General features: G+C 44.0%; 1 protein-coding gene across 7 annotated transcripts in view; it reads left to right on the top strand.

The window, feature by feature from the left end:
• Positions 1 to 1,003: 1,003 nt before the first annotated feature.
• The window catches only part of GTF2I (general transcription factor IIi), a 78,821-nt gene continuing 52,896 nt past the window's right edge, over positions 1,004 to 26,928 (top strand). For 3 of the 7 annotated variants that reach the window (XM_084822594.1, XM_084822591.1, XM_084822590.1), the window contains exons 1-10: positions 1,004 to 1,076; positions 12,105 to 12,147; positions 14,744 to 14,847; positions 16,911 to 17,049; positions 19,984 to 20,118; positions 21,070 to 21,253; positions 22,010 to 22,038; positions 23,426 to 23,474; positions 24,597 to 24,640; positions 26,476 to 26,541. In XM_084822594.1, coding sequence (XP_084678720.1) covers positions 12,135 to 12,147; positions 14,744 to 14,847; positions 16,911 to 17,049; positions 19,984 to 20,118; positions 21,070 to 21,253; positions 22,010 to 22,038; positions 23,426 to 23,474; positions 24,597 to 24,640; positions 26,476 to 26,541 — 763 coding nt within the window. In that variant the 5' untranslated portion in view covers positions 1,004 to 1,076; positions 12,105 to 12,134. Of the gene's footprint in view, positions 1,223 to 12,104; positions 12,148 to 14,743; positions 14,848 to 16,910; positions 17,050 to 19,983; positions 20,119 to 21,069; positions 21,254 to 22,009; positions 22,039 to 23,425; positions 23,475 to 24,596; positions 24,641 to 26,475; positions 26,542 to 26,928 lie in introns of all 7 variants that reach the window. The other 4 variants (XM_084822592.1, XM_084822589.1, XM_084822588.1 and 1 more) reach the window with 2 other exon arrangements.

Below are 26,928 nucleotides of genomic sequence, written 5' to 3'. Positions count from 1 at the left end.
GGCGGCCGGCCGGCCTACCGCGGCCTCGCTCCCGCTCGCCTGCCCCTGCAGCAAGATTCCCTCATTGTGCAGGAAGGAGAGGGCGGGCTTTGTTTTTGTGCCGGGGCCTTGCGCACACAAAAGGGGATCCGGCTGGGTTGGTTTGTGTTTGCTGCGCCCCCCCCAACCCCCCACCCCTCTCTCTGCCAGGAAGATTAAGAGCACGCGAACACATCTCATGGTCTGCATTTTGTGCAGCGCCGTCCTCTTCCTCATTCTTGGGTTGCGAGGCTGCTTCCGAGCGCAAGGCGCTGCCGGGGCCTTGCGCACGCACAAGGGGATCCGGCTGGGTCGACTTGGGTTCGCGGCGCCTCCTCTCCTCTCCTCTCCTCCACCCCTTTCTAATGCCAGGAAGATTAAAAGCGTGCAAACACATCTCACGGTCTGCATTTTGTGCAGCGCCGTCCTCGTTTTGATTCTCGGTTTGCAAGGCGGCCGCTTCCAAATGTAGGGAGCTGCAGGGGCCTTGCGCACGCACAAGGGGATGCGGCTGGGTCGATTTGGGTTTGCTGAGCCTCCTCTCCTGCACCCCTTTCTCTGCCAGGAAGATTGAGAGCACGCGAACACATCTCATGGTCTGCATTTTGTGCAGCGCCGTTGTCTTTTTCATTCTCGGTTTGCAAGGCTGCTGCTTCCGAGCGCAAGGCGCTGCCGGGGCCTTTGCGAGCTCGCCTTGCTGCTGGCTGGCTGGCTGGCTGCCCGGCTGGCCCGCCCCGGCCTCCCTCCCGCCCGCTCCGCTCCGCACAGCCATGTTTCCCTCCCCACCGCGCCGCCCCTCATCGCCGCGCTCGCGCTCGCCCTGAAGAAAGGAGCCCCGGCCAAGCTGGCCCCCGCGCGCGGTGCTTGCCGGGGCTCGTAGTCCCCGCGCGCCCTGCCGGGCGCCGGCCGGCGCGCCGGGGGGACTACATCGCCCAGGCGCGCCGCGCGGCGGCCGAGCATGCGCGCAAGGGGGGGGTGCTCCGGCAGGAGGAGGGGGGAGGGGAGAAAAAGGCCCTGCTCTCCGCGGCTTCCCCCCCTCCCCCGGTCCTGGGTTCAGGGTGAGCCGTTGAGCGGAGGCCCGCGCGCCGCCCCGACACTTGAGGGGGACGCGGGCGGCAGCCGGGGCCCGCGCGGCGCGGCGCGGAGGGAGGCGGCGCGAGCCGAGGGGCGGCGGGGACGGCCCTCTCGCCCCCCCCAGCAACGAGTGAGTGGGGGGGGCGGCTTTCTCCTCACGCTTCGCCCCCGCGCCGTGTGCGGCCCCGGGGTGGGTGGGGTGGGGGGGATTGGGGCAGACGCGGGGAGGGGGCCGCGCTTCCCGAGCCGATTTTTTTGGGGGGGGGGTCCCCTCACGCTCGCCGCCCTCCGGGGCTCCGGCAGCCTCCCCCCTTCCCGAAGCGGCCGGGGTGCTTCTCCCCCCCGGCGGGGTCGCCCCCTCCCCACGCAGCCCCTTCTCTCTCCCCCCCCCCGCATAGCGCCTGTCGGGGGGGGGGCGGACGTGGCGCTGGAAACGCTCCTCGCGCCCCCCCCCGTCGAAACGCCGCCCGGGTTTGTGTCGCCTCCCGGCGGGGGGCTGCTCCGCCCGGGCGGGGGGGGCGGGGGGGCTCCGAAAGGCCGGCCGCATTTTCGTGTTCCGCCGCCGGAACATCTCTCCTTCGGGGCAGGAGGGCCCCGAGGAGACGCTTCCCGTGTCGGGGGGGGGGGCGGCTAGGCGCGCGGCTTCGGGCCCTCCTCGCGCTTCCCCCGCCCCCTGAATAGGGCCGCTCCTTGCGAAAGAGCGCTCCGCTTCAGCGGTGTTGCCCCCTCCCGAAGTACCTGTCACGGCTGCGTCCCCTGCTGTCGGGGCATTTCTCCTTTCAGACAGGAGGGCCTCCAGATGAACCGCTTCTCGCGTTCGGGGGGCTGCTGGGCACTTCCTCTAGGGAACTACTCATGCTGTCCTCCTCCTCTTAAGTAGGGTCACCTCCTCTTGATTCCCCCCCTTTTAAATCCTGCTCCTCTTAAGTAGGGTTACCTCCTCTTGATTCCCCCCCTTTTAAATCCTATTGCCTCCTTCCGAAATACTTCTCGCGTTTGGGGGGCTGCTAGACACTTCCTTTAGGAAACTACCCATGCTTTCCTCCTCCTCTTAAGTAGGGTTACCTCCTCTTGATTCCCCCACCCCTTTTAAACCCTATTGCCTCCTTCCGAAATACTTCTCGCATTTGGGGGGCTGCTAGACACTTCCTTTAGAAAACTACTCATGCTTTCCTCCTCCTTGTAAATAGGGTTACCTCCTCTTGATTCCCCCACCCCTTTTAAACCCTGTTGCCTCCTTCTGAAATACTTCTTGTATTTGGGGGGCTGCTAGACACTTCCTTTAGAAAACTACCCATGCTTTCCTCCTCCTCTTAAGTAGGGTTACCTCCTCTTGATTCCCCCCCCTTTTAAATCCTGCTCCTTTTAAGTAGGGTTACCTCCTCTTGATTCCCCCCCTTTTAAATCCTGCTCCTTTTAAGTAGGGTTACCTCCTCTTGGTTCCCCCCCTTTTAAATCCTATTGCCTCCTTCCGAAATACTTCTCGCATTTGGGGGGCTGCTAGACACTTCCTTTAGAAAACTACTCATGCTTTCCTCCTCCTTGTAAGTAGGGTTACCTCCTCTTGATTCCCCCACCCCTTTTAAATCCTATTGCCTCCTTCCGAAATACTTCTCGCGTTTGGGGGGCTGCTAGACACTTCCTTTAGGAAACTACTCATGCTTTCCTCCTCCTTGTAAGTAGGGTTACCTCCTCTTGATTCCCCCCCTTTTAAATCCTGCTCCTTTTAAGTAGGGTTACCTCCTCTTGATTCCCCCACCCCTTTTAAATCCTATTGCCTCCTTCCGAAATACTTCTCGCGTTCGGGGGGCTGCTAGGCACTTCCTCTAGGGAACTACTCATGCTTTCCTCCTCCTTTTAAGTAGGGTTACCTCCTCTTGATTCCCCCCCTTTTAAATCCTGCTCCTTTTAAGTAGGGTTACCTCCTCTTGATTCCCCCACCCCTTTTAAATCCTATTGCCTCCTTCCGAAATACTTCTCGCGTTTGGGGGGCTGCTAGACACTTCCTTTAGGAAACTACTCATGCTTTCCTCCTCCTTGTAAGTAGGGTTACCTCCTCTTGATTCCCCCACCCCTTTTAAACCCTGTTGCCTCCTTCTGAAATACTTCTTGTATTTGGGGGGCTGCTAGACACTTCCTTTAGAAAACTACCCATGCTTTCCTCCTCCTCTTAAGTAGGGTTACCTCCTCTTGATTCCCCCACCCCTTTTAAACCCTATTGCCTCCTTCCGAAATACTTCTCGCATTTGGGGGGCTGCTAGACACTTCCTTTAGAAAACTACCCATGCTTTCCTCCTCCTTGTAAGTAGGGTTACCTCCTCTTGATTCCCCCCCTTTTAAATCCTGCTCCTTTTAAGTAGGGTTACCTCCTCTTGGTTCCCCCACCCCTTTTAAACCCTATTGCCTCCTTCCGAAATACTTCTCGCGTTTGGGGGGCTGCTAGGCACTTCCTTTAGGAAACTACCCATGCTTTCCTCCTCCTCTTAAGTAGGGTTACCTCCTCTTGATTCCCCCACCCCTTTTAAACCCTATTGCCTCCTTCCGAAATACTTCTCGCATTTGGGGGGCTGCTAGACACTTCCTTTAGAAAACTACTCATGCTTTCCTCCTCCTTTTAAGTAGGGTTACCTCCTCTTGATTCCCCCACCCCTTTTAAACCCTGTTGCCTCCTTCCGAAATACTTCTCGCATTTGGGGGGCTGCTAGACACTTCCTTTAGAAAACTACTCATGCTTTCCTCCTCCTTTTAAGTAGGGTTACCTCCTCTTGATTCCCCCATCCCTTTTAAACCCTGTTGCCTCCTTCCGAAATACTTCTCGCATTTGGGGGGCTGCTAGACACTTCCTTTAGAAAACTACTCATGCTTTCCTCCTCCTTTTAAGTAGGGTTACCTCCTCTTGATTCCCCCCCTTTTAAATCCTGCTCCTTTTAAGTAGGGTTACCTCCTCTTGATTCCCCCACCCCTTTTAAATCCTATTGCCTCCTTCCGAAATACTTCTCGCATTTGGGGGGCTGCTAGACACTTCCTTTAGAAAACTACTCATGCTTTCTTCCTCCTTTTAAGTAGGGTTACCTCCTCTTGATTCCCCCACCCCTTTTAAACCCTATTGCCTCCTTCTGAAATACTTCTCGCATTTGGGGGGCTGCTAGACACTTCCTTTAGAAAACTACTCATGCTTTCCTCCTCCTTTTAAGTAGGGTTACCTCCTCTTGGTTCCCCCACCCCTTTTAAACCCTATTGCCTCCTTCCGAAATACTTCTCGCATTTGGGGGGCTGCTAGACACTTCCTTTAGAAAACTACTCATGCTTTCCTCCTCCTTTTAAGTAGGGTTACCTCCTCTTGATTCCCCCACCCCTTTTAAACCCTATTGCCTCCTTCTGAAATACTTCTCGCATTTGGGGGGCTGCTAGACACTTCCTTTAGAAAACTACTCATGCTTTCCTCCTCCTTGTAAGTAGGGTTATCTCCTCTTGATTCCCCCACCCCTTTTAAATCGTATTACCTCCTTCTGAAACACTTCTCGTATTTTCTGCTTTTGGAATATTTCTCCTTTTAGATAGGGTGACCTCCTCCTGAATTACTTCTTGTATTTAGGGGGCTGCTAGGCACTTCCTTTAGAAAAACTCCTCATGCTTTTCTCCGCCTTCTAAATAGGGTTACCTCCTTTTGAAAGATTTCTCCTTTTCAATAGTATTACCCCCTTCTGAAATACCTGTCATAGATGCATTTTCTGCTGTTGGAATATTTCTCCTTTCAAATAGGAGGGCCTCCAAATGAAACACTTCTTGTATTTGGGGGGCTGCTAGGCTCTTAAAAAAAAAAACTCATGCTTTTCTCCTCTTAAATAGGGTTACCTCCTCTTTTAAATCGTATTACCTCCTTCTGAAATAATTCCCGTATTTGGGGGGCTGCTAGACACTTCCTTTAGAAAACTCTCCTCATGCTTTTCTCCTCCTTTTAAATAGTGTTACCTCCTTTTGAAATATTTCTCCTTTTAAATAGTCTCACCTCCTTTTAAAATACCTCTCATATTTGGGAGGCTGTTAGAAACTTCCTTTTTAAAAACTCTCACACTTTTCTCCTTTAAAAAATTCTCACACAGGCTAAGGAAGTCCTTCTAGACCCCCCCCCCCAGAAAATGGGGGGGGGGCTAGAAGGACTTCCTTAGCCTTTTTTTTTTTTTTAATCTAGCCTCTCTTTAAAATGATTAACTTAATTTTCTCCTGACATTTATCTCGAACTTCCTTTAGGGGAGGAGGGCTTCCTTAGCTTATGTTGCATGGGGGTGTGAGGTGAGTCATTTCAAATTATTATTAGGAACTTCATTTTCTCCTCACATTTCTTCCCTCCATCTTTCAGGTGAGGAGGACTTCCATAGCTTATTTTTCAGAGGTGGGGTGTGTCTTTAAAAATTATTATTATGAACTTCATTTTCTCCTCACTTTTCTCCCCATCTTCCTTTAGGGAAGCAGGACTTCCTTAGCTTATTTTTCAGAGGAGAGAGGCTTCTTTAGGAAGTTGTTATTAATAACATCTTCGTTTTCTCCTCACATTTCTCCAACTCATTTTCCATTAGGAGGACTTCCTTAGCTTATTTTCCAGACTGGGGAGGGATTGAGCCATTATTATGGGTGGCTACTGGCAAATTAATAATTTCTCCATACACTTCTCTCCCTCTTCATTGGGGGAAAAAGGACTCGTTAACCTATTTTCCCCAGGGAGAGATTGAGCCATTATTATTATTATTACTATTATTACTGATCTTTGTTTGTCTCTGTGGGAGCCTTTTGAGGTAGAAGTGATCTAAATTAATAATATTCTTAATGACCTCTTACACTTTCTCAGTCTATATTCCAGGAGCGTGTAGGTGGATTGAGCCTCTTGTATAGTAGTAATAATAATAATACAGTTAAGATTACCCTCCTTCTGGAAAACAGGCGAAAGAAGTGTGAGGAGTAATGATTAATTATGTTTGTAACAACAATAATAAGGTTTCATCCTCTGGAAAGTTGTTAAGGAAGGGTTCCCCATCTTAATGGACAATTTGGGTGGAAGAGTGAGGAGAAATAATCATTTAGAGGGAAGGACTTCCTTAGGGCACAACCCTATGCATGCTTAGACAAAAAAAGCCCTACAACTCCCAGCATTCCTCAGCCAGCCATGTAGGACTTTTTTCTGTCTAAGCTCTAATTTTCCTCTAGAAAAATTAGCTGATCCCCCCTGACTTGTTGTATTATTATTATTATTATTAATAATTCTCCCACTCTCCACCTTCTTACTTGGCCTATTTTCTGCAAAGGGGTGGGCCATTGTTATTGTTATTATTGAGGCTTTCCATGTGGAATGTTGGCTAACAAAGGCCTCCCACACACCAATAGAAAATGGGGCAGGATTTGAAGGAAAAGAAATGTGATAGTAATAATTTATCATCGCATTGCTCCTCCCCCATTATCCACTGCTTTGCGCTGGGGAGGGAGGAGGCCTGCTTGAGCCAACATTGCACAGAGGGGTGCTCAGGCCATCATTACAGAGGCTCAGTCCCTCTCTGGAAATTGGGCTAAAGTTCCCCATGTCGAATGTCGGATAACGTGAGGAGAAAATGTGATTTAAGTTTTCCTCATGCTCCCCTCCATTCCCCAAGTTAGCGGATTGGCCAAATCTTGTGGGGGAGTGAACTATGGGTTCATAGGTATCATAGGTATCATGGGTATCATCATCATGATCAAAAAGTTGGCCTCGCCTAAATTGGTTAAGGAAGCCCTGCCAAGAGGGTGAGTGAGTGGGGAGAAGAATGAGAAGGGAGAACAATTTTTCATGAAGGCCTTTACAGGGGAAGCCTCAATAACTTAATGCCCCCCCCCCCCGCCCCATGGGCTAAGGAAGTCCTTTTCTCCATTTTGTAGAATGCTGAGGGCATCATGGGAAGGAAAAACCTCATTTATTTCCTCCTGAAACTCCCCAACATATGTTGGGAAGGGCTTTCTTAACCCATTTTCTGGGGAGGGAGTTGTTGAGCCTCTGTGTTACGTGTCTACTCCACATACATACATCTCCATTCTCATGGCAGGAAGAAGGGAGGGACTTCCTTAATCATCTTCCCAGAGGCGTTGTATGTTTGAGTGTATAGTGGAGATTTGAGCTTTGTATTATTGTTTGTTGAGTTTATTTCTCCTCCTTGCCCTTGCGTGCTACCATTCCCGGAGGAGGTGGATAGACTTCCTTAGTGAATTGTGTGCATGCGTGTCTGTGTTTGTATTTGTTTTTAAAGTAATCTCTTTATTCCAGTCTCTATTGCCTCATGGTGGTGCCTCTAGGTTATTTATTTTCTTATTTGTCTCTGTTTTCCACCTGTCCCAAAACACAGTAGCCAAAGGAAAACTTCTTTTCCATCTCTCCCCCCCCCCAAATCTCAGGGAAGCCTCTATTCTCCTTTTTCCATAATTTACCTTTTAAAATAAGATCTGTTTCTGGAAGGAACGATCCTCCCTCCCATATCTTTCTTCACAGGTCAGCTCCTATGGTTTTAATTTTAAGTGTAAAATTTTTAATGAAATACTCAAATGTTTAATTTCTGTACAGCACCTAGCAATCTTAGGTGCTTCATAAATATAAAGAATGTTACGAGCTTCCTTGAGGATTTGGGTCAGAAAACAAATTTAATAATTGAAATGAGGGGAAGAGATCTACCCTGCCTCCCTGACTTGTTCATCCTCATCTCTTCCCACAGTTCATTGTTTTTCTTATTTGGATAAAACTTGTTTTTTTCCTGTCACATGACTGATAGGAAATCTACTTATTTATCCCGAAAAGGGATGGGGAACATTAATGTCCTTCCTACCAGCCCAATTCTGTTTAGATTGTAAGTCATTTCTTAAAATTGTCAACCACCCTGAGTATATTGGCAGAAAGGTGGTAATATGAATGTGGTAGATAAATATAGGCATATTTGTGTGGAAGTAAAGTAATCCTAAGATTATAACCAGACCCTCTGTATGGTTATTTGGAAATAATTCCCACTCTGTGGTCTAACTCCCAAGTATGTAATAGGGTTGTAGCCCAAGTCTGTTATCTCTTCTTTCCCCACCTCCAATTTTTGTAATGGGGATGTAAGTACATTTCTGTTCCTCTTCACCCTATATGACAAGTAAGTGGAACATTTTATCCCCTCCACCCCCCCATGGCTGCATGTTTGGTGGGGAATCCTATGTGGAGAGGATAGGCTTTTCCACCTTGCACTCCTCCCACTCCAACATTTCCTAAGGGATCTAGGTATATCTTCCGCTGTTATTTCCTTACTTAGGATATTTAGGGACGCATCCTCCCACACCAGAAAGCACAATCCTTACTATAGTGAATATGTGTTTGAAATTCCAGTTGACCCAATGGGAAGTTGCATTTCATCCTCTGGTAACTTCTGATGGCTACCCCACCATTTTGCATTTCTCTTTCAGAAATTCTTTTTCTGCTTTTTTGATTGTGTATGATTTTGATCCTTTCATATTGTTTGTTCAGAGGTAACTTTTCTTCTCCCCCACCCACTTCGATTTTTCAAACCACAATTCCTCAGTGGCAGGTGAAGAGGAAGCATTTCTGCCGATGGGTGTATGACTGAACGTTCTTGCTCATCACTGTTATTCAGCAGGGTAAAGGACTTGTTTTAAATACAATATCCTTTTCCCCTCAACTAGATTTTGTTGGAAGTTGGGTGGCTACGTAGTACTGGGGTGGGGGTTGTATCTCTTTATGGTTCTACTCTTTCTTTGGTCTCTTGGTTTCTTCTGAGGTAAGAAAAGCCTTTGAATCTTCTCACTGTTTCCTCTTGAGTCAATAATGACAGAATATATCCTGAGGGAAGGTTGCCTGTTTTCAGTAAACACTTCCTTATTTTTGTGATGTTCGCACTAATCCCAACTCCGGTACACTCTTTGCTGACCTGCACAGGCTCCTAAAATCTGCCCTCTGATTGCTTGACTAGAGGGATGGTCTCCCCATTTTTTTCCCTTTTGGAGGGGTTGAGATGTGATCTACAATTCCTGGATATTTTCATATGCATTCTTTAAACTCTCCAGTGCTCTAACTCCAGATGGAGAGAGGTCTTTTCCTACAACTGTTCTTCTCCAGCTAGCCAGTTGGGTACAGAGCACAGAGTGTTGAGTTTGCTGTTGGAGACTCGGGATCTAATCTCTGATCGCTGTGAAGCCTGAGTCTCAACCTGGAGCCTAGGATTTTGTTGCTGTTGCTTGGAAATTTTAAATACATTTTTTAGCCCTGCGGAGGTCTGTCACCTTTAAATGCTTGATGTTATTTCCTGCAAACCTAAGATAACTTACTCAGCCCAAGAGCTGTGATTAAATAGCAATCTGCCTGAATTCCTTGGGATAGTGTAGGGGAAAAACTTTCTCTTCAATTCAGGAAGTGTTTTCTTAATCCTTTTCAGTTTCTTTCAAGCTTAATTGGAGAAGGAAAGTGACTTCTCAATCAGGTCAACTCCAGATGTTGTGGATTACAAATCCCATCATCTGACCATTGGCCATGCTGGTTGGAGCTGATAGAAGTTGGTAGTCCAAAACATCTGGATGGCACCAGATGTGGAAAGTATCCAGTAATTTTGTTCCGGTTACTAATGGATGGAATGTATGGAGGCTTCATGGGCCTCTTCCATAAAAGCCATTCTGGATCGGAACAAAGGCTTATCTAGTCCAGTATGTTGTTCCCACAGTGACCAACCAGATGCCTATTTGCTTGATGATGATGATGCAAATAGCATATTTCTGCTAGAAATAGTGGGCAGCAATGAAGGTGGCAAGTTCACAAGCAGGACAGGAGCACAGTAACATCCTCCTGATTGTGTTCCCTAGTAACTGATATTGAGAGCATACTGCCTCTGAAACTGTAGGTAATATATAGCTGTCATGGCTAGTTGCCACTGATAGCCTTACCCTCCTTGAATTTGTCTAATCCCCTTTAAAAGTTGTTCATGTTCATGGCCAGCACTATGTTTTGTGGTAGCAAATTCCATAGTTTAATTATGCGCTGTATAAAGAAGAACTTTTGTCAGTTTTTAATCTCTCACCACTCATCTTCATTGGGTGATCCCAAGTTCTAGGATGAGAGAGGGAAAAGAGTTGCTCTAGCCCCTTGATCGTATTGATTGCCCTTTTCTGCACCTTCTCCAACTCTATAATAACCTTTTTGAGGTATGGTGATCAGAACTGTACACCGTATTACAAGTGTGGTTGCACCACAGAGGTATATAAAAGCATTATGATACTGACAGTTTTCGATACTTTTCTGGATGACATGGAATTTGCCTTTTTCACAGCAGTAGCACACTGGGTTGACATTTTAATGGAACTATCCACCACAACTCTCAGAGCCCTTTATATCCTTGTGGTCTTTTAAAACCTTTTCCCACTTCGTTCCTATCATGTATTTCGTTCTACCTTACTGCCTTTTTTGGACCCCATACAGACATCAGCAGACATGAGAGTTTCTTCAAATTCTGTTGGGCTGAGTTTCATGAAGTTCCTTCTTTGTAGTAGCACTGAAATTTTGATCAAGGGCTGTTTCCTTCAAAATAGCATACATGTTTATTCAGGCCAGTGTCTTCTGTCTTACATAGTCATCTAATGTTAGTGATTTTTCTTTCTTCCTTCCTTTTTTTGCTACAGAGGAGATTTATTTGTCATATTTGTACACTTGTATCCTCCAATTCTTTCAAGGGGTATATATAAGGCACATGATGATGTGACAGTCCCAAGTGACCTTCATGGTTTGAACAGAGATTTCAGCCCAGGACTTCCTGATCCAAGCCCAGGATTCTGCAGTCAGAACTAAACAAATACCGAATCATCTGCCTTTTGAAAATATGCTCTAATTTCTAATAGTCTTTGTTTCTAATCTAGGCTTCCAGTATTGCATAATAAGTGTCTTTGGGCTGTTGAGGTATCATGAACAGACCGATTCTACACAGAGGTCGTTCCTTGTGGAAAGGTGTTCAGAGCAAAGTGAAATTGGTTGTTTGCAGTTACATTTCTGTGTTTGGTGTGTTAATTGTTAGGCTAACCCTAGCAAGAAAGTAGCCCAAATTTCAAGGATCTGTGTTTCCTCTGTGAGGTTTTGCAGGAGATCCAGGTGATAACCCCCACTACCCCATTGGTGCCTCTCTTAAAGGGACATGATGTCCCCCCAACACTTAAAACACTACTTTGATTAGTGGGGAAACTGCAGTTTCACCTGCTGTTCATTTGCCAAGCTTGGTGTGAATAGTGGTTGCACTAGTGTCAAGGGTAGCTACTGGACAGTATCTGTGTAATTACAACAACTACCTTTCCCCCATCCCCAAATGCCTTAGCTGTTTGGTAAGTATTTTCCCCCAAATGTCAGACCTTTCCCCCACTTCTAAAAATGTCCTTGAAGAATGTGCAGGCCTTCAAACTTTGCTAGATTTTTTTTAAACAACTGACAAAATGAAAAACAGTTAGCTTACTTACTCCTCTTAGACTTCTTGGCAACTTAAGAGCAGTGTAACTCTGTGCGTGTTTACGAAGAAGTAAGTCCACTATGTTCAGTGGGGCTTAATCCCAGGTAACTGAGGCTCCAATCCTAAACATGCATACTTGAGAGTAAGCTTCTTTGAACTAAATGGGATCTCTGAGTAAGCATGAATGGGATTGGGCTGAAAGTAGGGAGTTTTTTTCTTTGCTAACTAACAGTAAAATACAAAATTTGAAAGGCAAGGTGGGTATTTTCAGGCAATAGTACTGTCTACTTCAGTAGCAGTATACTTTTTTCCTTCTACCCTTCCTTCATTTGGGGAATGGATGTTGTTGTACATGTTCTCTGGGACTAGAATGAGTATAACACTTCACATTAAATGGCTGTCTCCCGCAAAAGGGGGGGGGGGGCAGTTGTCTGTCTGGAAAGGTCCCAAGTCTCTGGGAACAATGCCTCAAGCTTGCCTTGCTTAGAAAATATGATCACGTTTCAGTTGTGCATTTTTCTGTTTCAGGTTCCATTTTAGCTGTGCAGAATTCTTGTAATGCAGAGAATAGGTATGAAAATGCAAACTGGACTTTCATTAGTTTTTGAAAATAAGATAAGGGAATGTTTCTGGAGCTTGGTGGGTGGGCATGGGACATCAGTTTTTGTTGATGGGTGGGTGGGTGGGGGAAAACACATAGTTCTGGATCTTACTGGTAATAGACCTATGTACACTAAAGGTTGAATGTTTTCCTGAAGTGAAGCTTGTTAGCCTACTAGGATCACAGACAGAGAGAAATGTGATTGTGAATTTGTATCTGCTGCAGGCATGGTTACCTGAAATGGGAGACAAGGGGGCAAGAGAAGGGAAGGAAGAGCTGTTTTAGGAGCAAAGTAGTACACGGTGTGTGTAAAAAGAAAGTGGGCAATAAATAAGCACCGCAGTGAGAGCCTTCTGCTGCCAGGCCAAATAAAAGATGGACTACAGATGCTCACATAAAAGGATGTACCCTTGATCACACAGCCATGGTTGTGTTTACTGGAGAGGAAAGTGGGGCAAAATCTTCACTGTGGAGAAACATATTATTTTCTTAGGTTTTTATGAAGAGGAAGTGTGTGTATCATAGCTACACAAGTTGAATATTGATAAATAATTTAACTTACAAATACCGCAATTTGAAAAATGACCAGAGTGACTCCCAGCGAGCCTTCTTCATAATCAAAAGGCAGGGGCCCATCTTTATGGGAGGCAAGGTTGGGTGGGGACGCAGTTGACAGCCAAGATCTGCCTGGGCCTAACACTTTAGCTGTTTTGCAAGTGTTACAAAGTACTATTTTATGGTTTAGCCTCTGAATTTAATATTGCTGATTTCGCTATATGCTGTTATAATACTGAGGTTCTAGATGGCAGAGAGAAAACAAATTAATTAGATGGAGGAATTTAATATAGTAAATAATGAACTTGGCCATCCTACTTTGCTGGACAACAGATTGCATGTTCAGAAACAGGAAGGAATATAAGAAGCTGCCTTATTCCGAGTCCTGCCAGTCTTTCTCAGTATTTTCCATGCTCACTGGCAGCGTCCCTACAGTGTTTCAGACAGGAGTCTTTTACAGCCCTACCTGGCGATGCTGGGGATTGAATCTAGGACCTTCTGCGTGCTCTACCATGGAGCTATGGCCCTTCCCTGCAGCCATGAGTTCCCTCTTTCCACTTGAGGTGGTTGTCTAGCCACGGTATGGACATTTGTACAGGGTATGCTCAAAGGTTGAGAACTGCTTTGGCTTACTGCCTTTGCTAATTCCTCTGTGGACGTTTAGGTGTGCTCATATTGCCAGATTTAACAGGCTACATATTGTGTACAGATGCCCAACCATATTTGTGTAAACAGGTTTTGCAGTAGTAGGGAGGGGGAGAGAGGGAGGCCTGCTAGGTCTGAATGGTGTAGGAGAGAGAAAGGGAACATGGTTTATTATTTGCTTATATTTTTATTCTACCTTCCTCCATAAAGCTCAGGGCAGTGTACATGGATCTTCTCCCTCTGCATATTACATCCTTGTAACAATCCTATAAGATACATTAGGGGTGCAGTCCTATGCATGTGTAGATAGAAAAATGTCCTACAACTCCCAGCATTCCCAGCCAGCCATGCCATGCTGGCTGGGGAATGCTGGGAGTTGTAGGACTTTTTCTGTCTAAACATGCATAGGGTTGTACTCTAGGTTAGGCAGGGAGAGTGACTGGCCCAAGATGATCCAATGAATTCCATAGCTGAGTGCAGATTTGAATCTGCTGTGTTTCTCCTGTCCTAAATCCGATACCCTAAGTATTACATCAGACTGGCTCTTGCCACACTGTGATTCAGTTAATAGGGCTTCGGTCTGATTTCTTTTATAAAATTGTGATTTAAATATGAAGTGTTTTGAATATGTAACATTTTAATTCAACGGACTGAAATACATGGTAATGTGGTATATGTCAGTAGAAAAGCTTTAAAACAAAAAGTGTTAATGCCTTAAACAGATACTAACTAGTTCTTTAATTATGGCTTTTAGCTGATAAAAACCAAGCCAATAAATACCTTGCCACCCTTAGGATAGAAGTGGGAGAGTCATCTGGTATTAGCAGACATTTTGGCCCTCTAGTTCCTTAATTTAAAGTGAGCTTCTAGGAGAGGGTTGTGCACTAAGTAAAAATAGTTTGACTATCTACTTGCTATAGGTCAGGCAGGCTAAAGGATCATGGGGCATGTGCCCAGAAGGGGGCGAGAGTAAAGTGACAAAGCATGGAACATTTTTAATTTCATTTGAGTATTCCCCTGTGCCATCAGGGAACATAACTGGCAGGTATGGAGCTGCCCATGTTACGATGATTGGAAAAAATGGTTTATCATTTCATCTTTTTACTCTGTCAGAAATATAGAGAATGGCTCAGAAAGAGAGCTTACACCTCATCTGGCAGTTTCCTGTGCCTTGAGCCATACCTACCTGATGGATTTGGAATTATGGAATTACATTAGTAAACCACCCTAAATGAATTTGTCATGACTTGGCTTATTTTTGCTATTGACTTCTAATTTCTCAATAGAAGAAGGGGTAAAGAATTTCTTCCTTGAGTGTCTAAAGCAATTTCAATTCATGGTGTTCTCATTTCTCATTTGTTTATAGCAAAAATGGCTCAAGCAGCAATGGCAGCAGCATCTGGCCACGATGAGGACTCATCTGAAAGCCGAATGGTTGTCACGTTCCTCATGTCGGCCCTTGAGTCAATGGTAATATTATGTTGGTGGCTTCTGTAATGTGCTTTCTGTTTCTTGCAGCATCTCCAGGGCTATACCTCTGTAGGTGACTTTATGCTTACTTGTTTGTTCATCACATTATTTCTGTCTTAAATCAGTTCAGGGTGCAATCCTGTGCATGTTTAGACAGAGAAAAGGCCTACAGCTCTCAACATTCCCCAGCCATTACCATGCTGACTGGGGAATGCTGGGAGCTGTAGGCCTTTTCTCTGCCTAAACATGCACAGGATTGCACCCTACTTTGCAAGTACTGGAAAGTGTAACTGACAGTCTAGGCCAGTGTTTCCTGTCTTGTATCAGGCTGTAGCAGAGGGGGAGATGGGGAGCATGGCCACTCCATCACCTCAGCTGAGAGGCGTTTTTTATTTCTCTCTGGAATAGTTTCCATTCCAGCTAGTCATGATAAGACCTATAACTTCTGGCTGCATTGTACCTGAATTCCTGCTGGTCGTTATAAGACGAACCATATTTTCCCTTTCCCTCCGCATCTTTTTTTCCTCCTGTGTCATGTCTTTTTAGACTGTGAGCCTGACGGCAGGGACAGCCTTGGTTTTTATTATCTGTAAGCTGCTCTGGGAGGCTTTCCAGCTGAAGAGTGGGGTATAAATGCTTTAAATAGTTTTGACCAACCACCCAGCCAGCAAACCATTCACAGGAAGTGCCTTATCAGACTACTTGTTCCACTAGCTCAATATTGTCTACTCAGATTGGTAGTCGCTGTCTGAGGCAGTGGTCTCTCCCTTCACGTGCCATCTGATTGAACCTGGAATCTTGTGCATTCCACGCAGGTGCTCTACCACTGAGCGGCGGTCCCCTCCTCTGAGGTGGGTGCCCCCTTCCTTGCATACCTTTCTTCATGTTCTCCCACAATTCCTCCAACTCAGCAGTGAAAAGATGAGCTTTGGGGGCATCTTTTAGTGCCTCTGCTTCCAGTCATCCTGTCTCTGCTGTATAAGAATGTGTGTCAACTCATTTTAGAAGCCCAAAGTACTCAGTGGTGCCCAATAATTGCCTATCTCTGTTGTGTGAGAGCAGTTTGCTGCTGGCAGAAACCTTCCCATGTAGCAGCATGTGTTTGCTGGTAAACAAAGTAGGAGATCTGACATCCTTCGGCACTAATCTGCAGTCCATTGACAATCTGCACCAGCAACTGATTAAGAGAAAGTTACAGATACTGTGAATTGCACTCAGACTTTTCTAACATTAACTGGATTGGTGTGAAAGTAGCTAAATTTGGTGTTCAGATTTCAGCATTCCGAGAACCTTGTGTCTTGTTAATTTTTTAAATGTCAATACAATATATTGCAATAAAATACTATACAAAATACAATATAATACAATAAAATACAATATCATTTTAATATATTTAGCCACAACTCATATTAAGACAACAATAAAACATTAAAAAGCAAAAAACCAAACAAGCGTTGGGAACTAGGTTTCTAACTTAAGCCTAGCCTTTTCTCTGACGTGCTGCTACTTTGCGTACAGGCATGCATTCCATCAGAGTAGTGAGAACCAGGTCTTAATTTGCAGCATTTGGGCTATCCTGGCATAAAGGTGGATTTTCTTAACCTAGAGGATTAAAAACAGCCCTAAAAATGAGCATTTGTTTGACTTCAAAGATCCATGTTGTCATTGTTATGTCCCATAAAAAAGATTTCACTCTTGTTGAAAGGCAGCTGTATAAACAACACCCACAGCTTCTAACTTTAGCAGCTGATGCTATTTAAATGAAGAGCAATGCTGTGGCATTTGAGAAGCCAGCTTATAGAAGCCAGTTCTATAAGCAAACTTGCCTTTGCATCTCTTTTGCTTGTGTAAGTTCCCATTTCCAGTTCTTGGCTTCTCCAATTAAAAAAATATTCTGGTTGCAGGACAGGCTAAGGCCTCTGCTTTGAAACCCCCTGGAGAATCAATGTTATAGTGGAAAGTAATGGATGGGAGAAGTGACTACAAGGCTGCTCCCATGTACAGCTGTGCTAACTGTACCTCTCACTACTGCAGTTCTAAGCAGGAACTTTTTTCTTCCACAGTGCAAAGAGCTTGCCAAGTCCAAGGCAGAAGTTGCCTGCATTGCTGTGTATGAAACAGACGTGTTTGTGGTGGGAACTGAAAGAGGAAGAGCCTTTGTCAATACGAGAAAAGATTTTCAGAAAGATTTTGTGAAGTACTGTAAGTTTGAATCGCAGCATGTTGGTCTGCAATTTGTTGTATCCTGCACATGAAAGGCTTGTGTGTGCAACATTGCATTTATGCCTTCTGGCATAAAAGTTGTTTAGAGAACATTCTTGGAAATATGAATCAGTGAACCCTTTTTTAATTTGTAGCGTGTGGGAATAGATATGTATTTGCCAATGTTATTTGTTGTCCACCACAAAATATCACTCCTTCTAGTAGCAAACTAAGAAGGTGAGTACTGACAGAATTGTAGCCAAAATTGAACCACTGGAAAGCAATGGGGAAACATCTTGTTTGGGGAAAATATTTGCAGAAATATGAAAGATCTTTATGAAAAATCTACGCCCCCGCCCCCCAAATCATCCAGCGAGGACCGCGCAGGCTCAGTAGGCATTGAATAATGAAGTGATCATTGGAAAAGCAAAACTGAACACGAGGTGGGGAAGAAAGGTGGCAGCTCCTGTTTGGGTGTAATGGCTGGAACCCTGAGCAGTTCCCACTCAGTGATGTAGGGCTTCTGAAAAATTTTGAATTTCCCTAAAGTAATTTGCATCAAAAAATGTTCTGAGGCCTAAAGAGTGACCTAATATAGCATGTTTATTTTACTTGTCTCTAGTAAACAATGTATTTTACTTGTATCTAGTAAGTGCCTCATTATATATTTTTTTGTCCCAATACAGTATTTGACCAGAAATATTTGATGGGGAAAATTAAACCATTCTCAGTGTGATTTAAATGTTATATTGGCCAGGTTTGTGCAGAATGACAACTCCAGTGAACCAGGAGCTCGGCTTGTCAGGGGAGAGACAGTTGGAACCTAGGGTTTAACTCCAAGAGTAGTTAATGTAGATACAGTTTCTTGCCTCTTGAGACTGTGTTTGGGAATGGATTTTTCTGCCTTGCCTGGTGGGGTAGTATAGCTTATTAGGGGGAAAGGTGCCCAGATGGGAAGGCTGAACAACACAAATATAGCTTCATTGTTCACCAAATGTTATAGTAGTGGCAATAACCAGTGAAGTGGGGCAGAAAATTTTCCAGTGCTTCATTTTTCCACAGAAAATTTTCTATTTCTAAAAATTCTTTGTTTTGTGAAATTTATTTGTAACAATGAATCGATGCTAATACAATAGTAGGCAAGCCTGGCACTTTCAAAGTTGTAATTAATGTTTTTCAGGTGATTATGCTAGGAAGTTGTGAGACTGCATATGGATCCAGACTTAGTTATGCTTACAGTAGACCCACTGAAATCAATGGGATGTAGGTTACTAATGATTTACCTGCCCCATTCATTTCAGTGGGTTTACTCCAAGCATGACTAAGTCTGGATCTAACCTATATGTTTTACTGAGCTGAAAAGAGAGTAAAATCAAACCACAAATACACATAATGCTCAAAACAAAAAAATCAGGTTATGAATTTACTTGATTGGCTGTGCAGGTCAAATCAGAACATAGCTAAAATTCTTATTTCATCTAGAGTATAAATGAAAGCATAACTAACACTTAATAATTTCTGTTTCATTTCCAGCAAATACACAGAGCAGTATCCCGTTCTTTTTTATCTGAGGAAGTTGGGAGTTTTTGCATAAGATATATTAGGTTTTTTAGAGCAATTGTATGACCCTTAGACATGGTCTGTGGGGCCACAGGATACTGGGAATTAACTGCTCTGAGCCTGTAGACAGAACTACGAACTCGCTGGGGGGTGGGGGGGATCCACACTGGTTTCCCACCCCTCCCAGCTGCTGTGGAAAGCTCTGTGGTGGCTCATTTGCTGGGGGTAGTGTCACAACTGCGGGAGGAGAGGAAATGGGTGTTTTGGGGTTGGGATGGTGGATGGGGAGGAGAGAGGAAATGGATCCGCTGGATCTACAAGCCTCTCGGTTCCTGTCCCTGCCCACATCAAGGTGAGTGAGCTAGGAAGGCTCACAGGCCCATCTAGTTCAAAATGTGCAAACTGGACAGCCCCTGCTGCTCCTCCTGGCCTGCCAGCGTTTGGCGGCAGGGCATAAGATAGGTGGAGGCCTCTGGGATCAGAGCCCTCCATCTAGCGGGCATCAGTTTTGTTTGGGGTTAATTTGAAGTCATAGTAATGCCTAATCAGAAAAACTGTGTGACATATTATAGCAGAGCCATGGAAGGAAGGAAGTGCAAATATTTCAGGCAGGTATGTGCTAATAACGTCATCGGCCAAATAAACACGCTAAACCAGCTCACAGTCTGTTAGGGGATGGGTGGGCAGAAAGTAGATCTGAAGTTTTAGATTTCAACTCCTGATTATTGGTCGTGGTGACAGGGGCTTCTGGGAACTGAAATCCAAAACATCTGAAGATCTGTCTTCTGCTCCACCCCTGTGTTAGGGCATTAGGGCATTTTCAGTTTCAAAACTTCCCAGAAAACACATCAATGTCGACAACATAGCTTTATTTGTATGCTGTATTTAATATACCAAATATTGCATACTTAAAAGGTTACAGAAATAACTCCCAAGCTGTTCTTTATTTGTTAGAACACTTGTATCCCACCTTTTAATTGTATAAAAAATCCATGATGGTTAACTGTCATTAAAATATAGTACAAAATATTAAAACTACATAATCACACCAATTCATTGAAACAGCAGCAGTTAATACAAATCAATGCCAGATACCGTAAAAGTCCCAAAGCCTGCCAGAATAATGTAGCTTTAGACGGATGATCAAAAGGCAATGGAAAGGAAGTGAGGCACAGGGAATTCAACCATGTTGGTACCATAACTGAAAAGTCCCTACCCTGTGTTACCTTCTGTTGCGTTCAGATGATGTGAGTGCACAGATCAGGACCCCCAAGGAAGACCTTAATGTACAGCCAGGCCCTTATGGGATATATTGTTGAAGTTTGACCTTTAAATGAGGACTTGGTCTTAGATCTCATATTTTCTGCAATGTAGGTGTTAATGAAGAGGCAAAGGCTGCAGAACTGCAGAAAATAAAGTCAACATCTCTTGATAATAGGATGACAGTGGATATTGTGGAAATGGAAGCCCTCAGGAAATCTGTGGAGGATTATTTCTGCATTTGTTATGGTAAATATGTTTTAAGCGCCAAGTTGAAATTCACGGTAGAAATGTGATGTCCCTAATCCCAGATTGAGATGCAGTTGGGCCTCCCTTTGAGGAAGGCAGTAACACCATGAAGATGCAAGATACGAGTCTTGATAGGGGACTTGAATCCTAGCTTGGTGGACTGAATGAACGCTAAGATGTTGTAAATTTCCCCCACATCATAGAAGGGGAACTGATCTAATATAGGTAGGTAAACCTATCTCCTGCTTTATTTCATTAGGAAGAAGATGGTAATAGCACTTTCCACAACACTATATAAATGTAAATAAAATGCACAGTATATATAGCAATATTTAGCACTCCAACATAGCTAGTTGCCTTTCCAAAGGTCCTGAAGAGTGTTGTTTTTCTGATAATACATGAAACAGATTATTTGTCCAATAACCAGCCTTCCTTCAGTACCTCTTAAAGCCAGATTGTTTCTACAAGGCCCCAGTTCTGAGGGAGTGATGAAGAAAGTGCATTCTTTTCTTCTTCTTCCTCTTTGATGAGCTTCCGCCAGGCTTTGAAAACCTGGCTGTTCAGGCGGGCATTTGGGGTGGGTTAGGGTTTTTGAGAGCAGTGTTCTTTTGTTATGTTTTGTTCAGTTGATTATGTTCATTATTAGTATTGTACGCCGCCTAGAGTGGCTGGGCAGCCGGCCAGATGGGCGGCTAATCCAACGAATAAGGATCATTATCCAGTAAAGACATATTTTTGGCTGGAGAGTAGTTTTGCTATCTGTCCAATTCACCTGAAGGAACAATAGAAATACTTTTGAGTTGAGAAGATTTGAAGCAAGAAATGAGAGGAGGGAGTAAGGGAAGACAAGGGCGAATGAATGTTTTCATCAAAGAAAGGGCACATTTGCCATAGTTTGTTCTCCAGCAAAGTTGATCCCTTATTGATAATTACTGCTTTTCCCCCATCCAGGCAAAGCTTTAGGAAAATCAACTGTAGTTCCTGTACCATATGATAAGATTCAGAGGGACCCATCTGCTGTGGTGGTGCATGGCCTCCCAGAAGGACTTGCATTTAAACATCCTACCAACTATGATGTCACAACGCTGAAGTGGATTCTGGAAAACAAATCTGGGATCTCATTTGTTATCAAAAGGTGTGATGGAGTATTTAGATAATGCTTTTCAACAAAGTTCTCAAGGAGGTTTATATAGTGAAAGGCAGCTTACGAACATACCAGTAAATTTTTTTACAGTCTCAGCAGGGTGGGATTTCACAGGTAGATCTACTCTTGAGCAAAGGAACAGATTCCCTTGCCTTACACTGGATTTGACTACACAGATTCTAGCTCACAGAACACCCCCTCCAGTACCTATCCCTCCCCCAGACCAAATTCTGGAACAGATAAGGGAATGTCCAGGCTAGAGGGACAGGGCTGCTCATGCCACACAGTTCTCCCCCTGCTGACTGGATGGCAGTTAGAATCCTTACAGGGGGGAGCTTGATGAAATAGCCATCCTTCCTTGGCAGTGTCAGTGGCAGTTCTGGTTGTCTTGGCCTCAGCAACGAGCAACCCATCAACAAAGAGCAGTTTGTTCACTTACGTTAGAACTGCCAATAGACTTCTGTGTGCATTTAAAAGCTCTTTTTAAGTTCATACTATATTTTAGAGGGAAATGCTGGTATGTAGTACAGCATTGTGTCTGAGCTGTAAACTAGAAAGTCCCTGGTTCAGATCTTCCCTCTGCAGTGCCCTCATCGTCCCTCCATTGTCCAAAATAGGCATAGTGATACTGACCTACTGTAAGGATTGCAGGGAGAACATACTTCAAGTACTTTGAACACTCAAGCTCTGTTACCTCTTGCATAAGTGTGTTTTTAAAATAATAGAATTCTTTCTTTCTTAACATAGGCCTTTCCTTGAGCCAAAGAAACATTTAGGTGAGTAGTTCCTTGCCTGCTCTGAATTGGGGTGGGCAGAAGATAGATCAGGATCTATTGGTAGATCTCTGGGTAACTTGAAGTAGATCACAAGGATTTCTGACGACCAGTTATTTAACAGTGGCAACAACAAAATGACCCCCCCCCCACCCTTAAATTATACTGCTGAAGTGAAATGTGTGCGCGCGTGCAACACAGAGTGGATTTTCGTGTGGAAGGACTGAGCTCAGTTCAGTTCAGGTACTCGGAAATCCCTGGGTTCAGAATGTCTAAATTTTACGTTTGTCTTTTTCACCTTATTTTAGATGATGGATTTCAAGGTTCTAGTAAAATACAAAGTAAATCCCACAGGCATCAAGTCAGCCTACCCCTGCTCTAAAATAAAAATTAAAATAATTAAAATCTGATTTCATGCATTGTCTACTTCTGTAGTTCTCAGTATACACCATTATCCAGAATGGAAGTAGATATGCAAATTACGTACTGAACTCTGCAAGCAGATTTCAGGCTAATTTTCAAAACTTTTCACTGTCTTGCGGGGCCAGTTTAATTTCTTTTGCACTTTCCCCAATCAACAGTACTAGTGGGAGAATTTACTTTAATCACTTCTTATCTAAAGCAAATCTCAGTTTTTAAATGAAAACGGAGTTAGTGTATAACATGCAAAGCTCATGTCATAAGTTCTGAAGAGCCTAAAGTGGCATAAACGAGTTACAGACAGTAGCTGCAATACCTGTGGTAGTAACTCCTTTTTGAGACAGAGTATATACTACCCAGACCACAACAGTTAAGTCTGTGGTAGTTCATTGGAGAGCATTTTCATGACCCAAATTGTTTACCTAGCCAAGTTACCCATGGCTCCCTTCGAGGAAGGGTGGGATATAAATAAATACATTATTGGTGTTAAGATGATGCCTTGGGTGGTGTGACTGGACCCCCCCCCAAAAAAAAAGTTTTCAGAGCTTGGCTGAAATTCTGCCCAACACCTCTTGGACCCCAGATTCAGGGCCTGCTTGAATTCTGTCACTGCTCTTATGCTAGGGGAGAGCTTTCTCAACCAAAACCTCTGACTGATGATTACCTTACCTGCATATCTAGTGTCATCGCTATTTGCTCAGTTGTTCTATTGGATGTTTATATATAACCAATGAGGAAAAAAAACATGCCACAGGTAGTATTTCTATTTCTTGACACATGTGAAGCCAATGCTATGTGGGATGTAAGTAATGTTTGTTTAACATTTCTGTAGAATTCTATAACTAGGGGTAAAATGTAAGCCCTGCTTCACTGGTCCTGTGATTTTTCTTCTCATGCTGAATTCATATTCAACTTGCCTTTCATGTGACTCTTACATTGTGAAAGCCAGATATTTTTTCCTACCTTTCAGGACCTCGCATGGCAGACTCCTCACACACAATAACATATCCAGGTGGAAGGTACAATATCTTTTATGCTTTTTCCGTGGCTGCTGATTCCCCCCCCCCCCCGCCCCAAACAGCTTTTCTGTAGTTGTTACAGAAAGTTTTTTCAAAGAGAAAACTTGGGACAGGCAATATTCATTGACTTATTCATTTACGATGTTTATTTCCTGCCTTTAATTTGTAATTCACAAGGTTGCTTACAACAGATGGTTTTGATTAAAAATCCTAAAATATAAGAAATCAAAGTTAGCAACAGATTAAAAGAGCAGCAGGATCGATCACATTAAACCTGAGAGCAGTTTTTACTCGACATCTAAAGGCCACCAAGAGTTGGTACCAAACAAAATATGTGTCATGAGCCAGTGTGGTGTATGTGTGGCTCACACATGAGCCAGTGTGGTGTAGTGGCAAGAGTGTTGGACTAGGAGCTGGGAGATCCGGGTTCTAGTCCCCACTCGGCCATGGAAGCTCATTGGGTGACTTTGGGCCAGTCACAGACTCTCAGCCCAACCCACCTCACAGGGTTGTTGTTGTGAGGATAAAATGGAGAGGAGGAGGAGAATGTAAGCCGCCTTGGGTTCCTTGCAAGAGGAAAAATGGCAGGGTATAAATGCAGTGCAATGCAATGTGTCATGACCTGCCCCTTCATTGTTACTTTCCCTGGCTGATGGCCTCTTTTATGATTGTAAGAATCACAGTGGCCATTTCAAATCAAAATGTAAGTTTCCAATCCTCGTGGTTGTGAAGAAAAATGCGAAAGCAATCCAGTGGGCCTGGTAGACCTAGAATCCTGATGAAAATGTTATGCTGTGATTTTTCAGAGTTCAACTTCCTGTTGCTGAGATATGATATGAACATGGCTATATAGGATCACCCCTTGGCACTTCTGTGTTGCTTCTAGGCAACACAGAGCAGCGAGAGTTTAGTGACAGAGTACATGCTTTACATGTAGAAGGTTCCAGGTTCAACCAGCATGTCCAGTTAAAGAATCTTTGGTAGCAGGGCTGGGAAGGACTCTGGACAGCAGCTGCCAGTTAGTGTAGAACTAGGCTAGATGAACCAAAGATCTGACTTGGTATAAAATAAATTCTTATGGTTACATATGTGTTACATATTCTTTCTTATGTGTTTGTCTAGTTGCCCTTCCATCCAGGTGAAGACTGAGCCCAGTGAAGATTCTGGTACATATTTCTACTTTTGCTTCAAATACTTGTTTCTTGAGCATGCAGGGTTCTTATATACATTTCTTAATTCTAAGGGTTTGGGTTTTGTTACTTTGTGGTGGGTTGTAAACCAGAGCAAACTTGCTCCATGCTCATTTCCCACCCTCTCCCCTGGTCTTATACCCATTTAATGAGGGAGATCCATCTCTCTTGAATAACCCAGTTAGGGTTTGCTCTGGCTTTGGTAATGGTAAAGAATATTACTGCATAGGAAGTTATCCATCCAGGCCCTTTGGTGTTTGCCTGCTTCTGTCATTTGAGAGCAGAGTCAAGTACCCACAATCCAGAGAAAATTACGGCCATGTCTTATTTAATTATCTATTGTTTATAATGCTTGTATACCTGTGAAGAATTGCCCTGTATGTAACTGCTGGTGTTCTGTAATGTTTACTTTGTGTAGCCTCTCTGAGGTTATAATGTATCGGAGTGGGCCTGAGGCCTTGTTTTGTTTTTGTCAAAGGCCTATGTAGTAGTTGCTTAGTGATATTTTGAAGGGGATGTCAGATGGGGCCTGGATCAAGTAAATTCATTTCTGATTGGCTGGATATTCTAGCTAGGTGGAAAAGAGTGGTTGGGAAATGACAATTAAGGTATAACAGTTAAATCTGTGGAGAGTGAGGGAGGCGGTCTGCTGGTTGGTGTGTGGTGTTATAAAATGACTAGGAGAAAGCTGAGGAGAAAGTGAATAGCTAAGGCTTGAGTAGGGAGCTATTCTTTCTCTGTGGGGTGACTGTATGTGGCTGGTGGTCAGGAGTAGGGAGCAGGTGGCTGTGTTATGCCAGGAGGCTGTCCTAAGATCTTACCAGAAAAAGGTTATACAAGCAGGCGGTAAAACCGCAGATAAACTGTCCAAGCAGCCAGAAATAAAACAGGAGAAGCTTTGGTATCAGAGAAAGACTACCTAGAGGCTGGACCTGGTTGTAAGTGTATTTAGCTAGGGAATTTGGCCTGAGGTAAAAAGTCATTAAGAGGCTTGTAGCAGCAACAGTGTCTCTTGAGTCCTTAAGAATTGTCCGTAAGCAGTCTTTTGAAAACCCCGAAGTAAATATTAGTAACCCTTTACGTTCAAAATATTCCTTTAATAAATTGCTTGTTTGATAGTTTGCCTTGTTTCTGGAGTTGGAAACACATCTAAGCCTCTTATACCAGCTACTAGGAGGTTTTAAAGTATTTTAAGAGAATTGGGGGCAGCAGAAAAGGGTCAGCTTGTGGACCTCTGAGTTACAGTGGCAGAGAGATGGGGGAGGAAATAGCAAAAGGCTGCAGTGGGCACATACAAGTTGCTGCAATCTGTGATTCCCAGTAGAATTGAATGAATTTGTGTGCATTCATAAGTCTTTGGTTGTGGTTGAAAATGGAATGCCAGACTAGATGGGCTCTTGTCTAATCAAACAGCCCACCTATCACCACCTCCTTTGGTTTTGCTTTGTACATTTCTGTGGCAATTCTTTGCTCTCTATCAACCCCATGTACGGGCCCAGCTACATAGTTGTTGATGATGGACAGGGGACATGAAATGGGAATGTGGCTCCATCACAATTTATTGTTTAAACACAGTTACACAGTTTATACGTTACAGAGGAGATGAAAAGTACAAGTTTCCACTTTTCTCTGCTTCTTTGTAGTGTTTCAACTGGATGAGCACCTCCTTGATATATGAGAAACTTGGGAATCCACCACACGAATTGCCTTTCACATAAAATATATTTATTTTTTTAAGACATCAAGAGATGGGGTTTTGTTTTAAAATCCCAATTGCCTACGTAGATGGATGATTATTGTTTCTTCTTCAGGACTCGAGATGGTAACAGTTAAAGAAGAATCGGAGGATCCTGAATATTATCAGTTTAACATTCCAGGTAACATTGAGTGTAAGACTTCTAAGAAGTCTTGAATGTTAAAATATGCGGGGGTTGGGGGGGAAGCAAGTGGAAATGAAGTCTATTGGAGGAGATAGAAAAATTAGATAGGATTCCAATATAAACTTACATTATTTGAGGCAGAATTTTCCTTTGGTCAGGGCATTCCTATGCATGGCTCCCACTCTTTTGTCTGCTGCTTTTGGTCCTTGTTCTACCATTGTCTTTACCTCCCCTCTCTCTTTCTTTCTCTCTCCCTCTCCCATCTCTCACAACCTTGACAAATGTTTTCTAGAGATTAGGATAAATTGCATAACTTTATGGGTCTGTACAATAAGTATAGTGTCAGTATCCTAACCTGGTGTCATAGCAGAGTAAATAACCTCT

Source organism: Heloderma suspectum, chromosome 16 (genome assembly GCF_057233095.1).
Source record: "Heloderma suspectum isolate Gila_16-S chromosome 16, 16-S_ref, whole genome shotgun sequence".
In the NCBI taxonomy this organism is placed as follows: domain Eukaryota; kingdom Metazoa; phylum Chordata; class Lepidosauria; order Squamata; family Helodermatidae; genus Heloderma; species Heloderma suspectum.
Note: the sequence above shows the minus strand (reverse complement) of the source record. Positions and strands in the feature narration are given on the sequence as shown.